Source organism: Empidonax traillii, unplaced genomic scaffold, assembly GCF_003031625.1.
Source record: "Empidonax traillii isolate 1590-97213 ecotype Southwest subspecies unplaced genomic scaffold, ASM303162v1 scaffold796:size359387, whole genome shotgun sequence".
In the NCBI taxonomy this organism is placed as follows: Eukaryota; Metazoa; Chordata; class Aves; order Passeriformes; family Tyrannidae; genus Empidonax; species Empidonax traillii.
The window spans coordinates 349,092-352,558 of NW_020955989.1; the positions used below are offsets into that span (position 1 = coordinate 349,092).

At 38.7% G+C, this 3,467-nt stretch overlaps 1 protein-coding gene across 1 annotated transcript in view; it reads right to left on the reverse strand.

The window, feature by feature from the left end:
* Positions 1–3,467, reverse strand: part of LOC114066673 (fer-1-like protein 6) — a gene marked incomplete at its 5' end in the record, with an annotated part of 33,513 nt that overhangs the window by 23,896 nt on the left and 6,150 nt on the right. The window contains 4 exons of the mRNA XM_027901535.1: positions 569–684; positions 2,431–2,470; positions 2,596–2,718; positions 3,282–3,455. Of these exons, the coding sequence (XP_027757336.1) occupies positions 569–684; positions 2,431–2,470; positions 2,596–2,718; positions 3,282–3,455 (453 nt within the window). The remainder of the gene's footprint in view (positions 1–568; positions 685–2,430; positions 2,471–2,595; positions 2,719–3,281; positions 3,456–3,467) is intronic.

Sequence of the window (3,467 nt, forward strand, 5' to 3'; positions counted from 1 at the left end):
GGAAACAGCAGTTTCGAGTTCCCCTTTATTCAGCTACAATCTAATCCAAAGAGTTCTAAACTTTTCAAATCTCCCATCTCTCCAGTCATTTTGCATGACCCATATAGTTTTCTTTGAAATCCTTCTATCACTACCCAACCAAATTTAATGTGAGCTCAATATTATCTCCCATCAGGGAGAATGCACGAGCGATTGCAGCAATGTTTTCCATACTCTTTTTTAAGTAATTCTTAATAGTCTGTAATACTTCCAACATGAAATTTGGGATTTCCAGCTTCAGTATTTAACATGCAAACAACAACACTAAATTTTCACTGAAGTCTCTCTGGGTTTGTCTATAGTAATAAATTGAATGTCTAAGACCAAGTGGACCACATCCACCCTATGAGATGCATGGTTTCCTCTGGGTTCCCTGTGCTGAAGTGCATTATCGCCTCACTATCATTTAGTGTGTTTTATTCATTGTGAAGTGCCTGAAATAAATTTGCCAAACTCAATTGCTGATGTCAAATTTTGGGGAGACAGTGAATAATAACAGCCTTACCTCTTAGTCTTACTTCTCTCTTACCTGCAGTGTTGCTAGGTTTGGAGTTTCCTTCTGTTTCCTTTTCAATGTCTTATCCTTCTTCTTTTTGTCTGGCTCATCCTCTATGATCAATGCTATGTGATCAGAAGTCTGTTTATCTACAGAGATTTAATGGCATCATGTAGGTTTTAATAAGCAAAGCATACCAAATGCTTCAGATAAGGATGCAAAATACATTTCAAAGAGTCCCCCTTCTCCTTTTCCAATAATTTATCTACTGTCAGGCATGGGGTCCTTTCTTTCACCAATGCTCCTCCCAGACAGAGAGATGGCATTTTTTCCTCTCTGTGGCTACCAGATGAACTTGCTGGACCAAGTTTGATGGTGTCCTGTATCACTCCTTCCCTACATCTTCTAGAACACCTTTTTTTTCCTCTCTGACTCCTTCCCAAAGCAAACTAACAGATCTTAAGAGCTTCTATGTAAAATTTACAGCTTATTTAAAACTGGAAGCCAATATTTAGGCTGACTGCTACTTCAGATATTAGGGTGACCCAAGTTCTTTTCTGCTTAAAAGTACCACAAAAGAGAGTGTATGTCACCTTGTGAAAGCCTAGGAGTATGAGAAATAGGGGGAGGTATTTGGTCGGCCTAAAGCTGGATTCTCAACACTGAGAGGGGGCTTCCCAACAAAGAGGGGGTGAGCCCTAAAAATTGGCATTGAGATGGTTTAGTTCTTTGGCTGAAATCTGGATTTTGAGTTCACTTTCATTTTTTGAGTTGTTCATGTGTGTTTGACAGCACTAAATACTTAGAGATATATACATTATATCAGTGCTATCCCGTATGTATAATTCTTATCATCACAGGTGAAAATATGTTAGAAAAAACTATCAGAAGAGAATTTACAAGATCTGAAGTCATCAGTCCAAACCAATATGCCACAACTGCCTGCATAACCTGTGGGTGGATGTCACAATGTCAAGGAAATTTCTAATCATAAGTGAACATCACACCTTTGTAGAATATTTTCTATCCAAATATTTCCTCCATGTGGACAAGTGAGCTTCACTCAGAAACTGATCTCCAACTCTTCTCTCAGCATCCCTGATGATCACTGAAGTACCTTCAGCTGCCATTACCAAAATGATACCATGTGACATTGAGGTCATGTCTTCCATCTGGAGCAACCTCAACTCCTTCTTTAAACCAGAATTCGCCTCAGTCACTAGTGGAGTGCAGTAAGGTCTGGCATGGGAAGGTGCTTAGTTTAATTCTGAATAGCAGCTCTGTGTAAACAGTAAATATTTGGGGTTTTTTTCCCAGCCTTTATTTTTGTCCAAAAATAAAATTTTCCAGAGTTCAGTGTGATTGTGGGAGGACCTGCTAAGCCACAGAGTATGCATGTATGGAGACACATATACATACATGCATACACAGAGCCTATTTCTGGCCAATTCTTTTAGGGTATTGTGTACAAAAATTTCGCTAGAACCTGAGCTAGGTAAAGCTTTTCAGTTATAAAAGTAACACACATGACTATGAGTCTGCTAGCAGAAGCTGTTGCTGCATCACTGATCCTGAATTGGATTCAAAATTGAGTGGAGATTCTTTTTCTGACCTTTTACAAATGCACGGTAAGACTAAGATAATGTCTACCTTGTATCATTTATGACTTTGACTTTGCAAATCTTCCTGCATGAGATTTGAATCACAGGAAACTCATGTTAACCCAACACTGGCTGTGAAGCTTTTAGTTACCCACCATCTGATCAGCTATAGAGAAAAGAGCCAAATATACCAGCAGTACTCTGTTACCAGATGTTAATTCTTGTCAGTAAAACAGCAGAGAAGCAAAATATTAGTAGTACAAAATAATAGAAAAATGCAAATAATTTACTTACTGTCTTCAAGTTTTCCTTCACTGGAAAAAATCCCTTTTGCCTTTCAAAAGAAAGAGATGATGATCCTCATTACGAATGTCATACCAAAATGGAATCATTCAGCAGTAAATCTACATTTACAACATTGCTCATCCATGAGGGTTTTGGACATGCTGGGTGATTTACCTTTTGCATTTTGAGCACAGAAGCGTAGTATTTTGACCACCAGTCAATAACATTTTCAGCGGATTCATCTGCAATTGTTCTTTTTCTCCTCTTTGTTGACCGTCGGATAGATTTTGTCATACCCTACCAAAGAATGGAGAAAACACTTTTGAACTCTGGAACTGATCAAAACTAATCACCTGGTTCATAACATTAAGCATGAAAATTTCAACCTCCAAAACCTAAATAAAATGCAATATGAATTACTGTTTCTGCCTTTTATTCCAAGACACTTCATCATGATCATCATATTATTATCTCTATAGCTATCTCTATGTTTCCTACTGACAATGCCAAAACTTTGGCCATTGGAGATGCTGCCACAGGAGCAACCCATACAGCAGGCAAATCTACATAGGTAAATAAGTAATGGTGTTTATAGGGATGCAAATATTCAGATACAAATTGGTTTATCCTCTCAAGTCTGCAAGCATTTTAAGAGTCTATTATTGGAAGTAAAGAAATTATGTGGGTTCAAAGCTGCATTGATAATTAGTTCTCTTGAGGGCCACCAAGGTAGTGTGGGCATGAACATCAAAACACAGAATCTCAATCTGAGGTCCATAAGAGATTACCTTTTTATAAGGAAGAGCTAAAGTCTGTGAGATTGCAAGAGAAAGTTAGCTGGCAGCTTCAGCTGTACCCACCTTCTTTTTCTTCTCTTTCACTGTCTCAGAGGCAGAGTGCTCTGGTTCAGTGGCAGGAAGTGCTCTCAGAGATGGGTCTGGCTCTACCACTGTACTTTTACCCTGCTCCACATCTATGTAGATGTGATCAGCTAAAAATGGTTCTTCGTGGAATAACTCAGCAGGCTGGGATGACTCAGGTGAAGC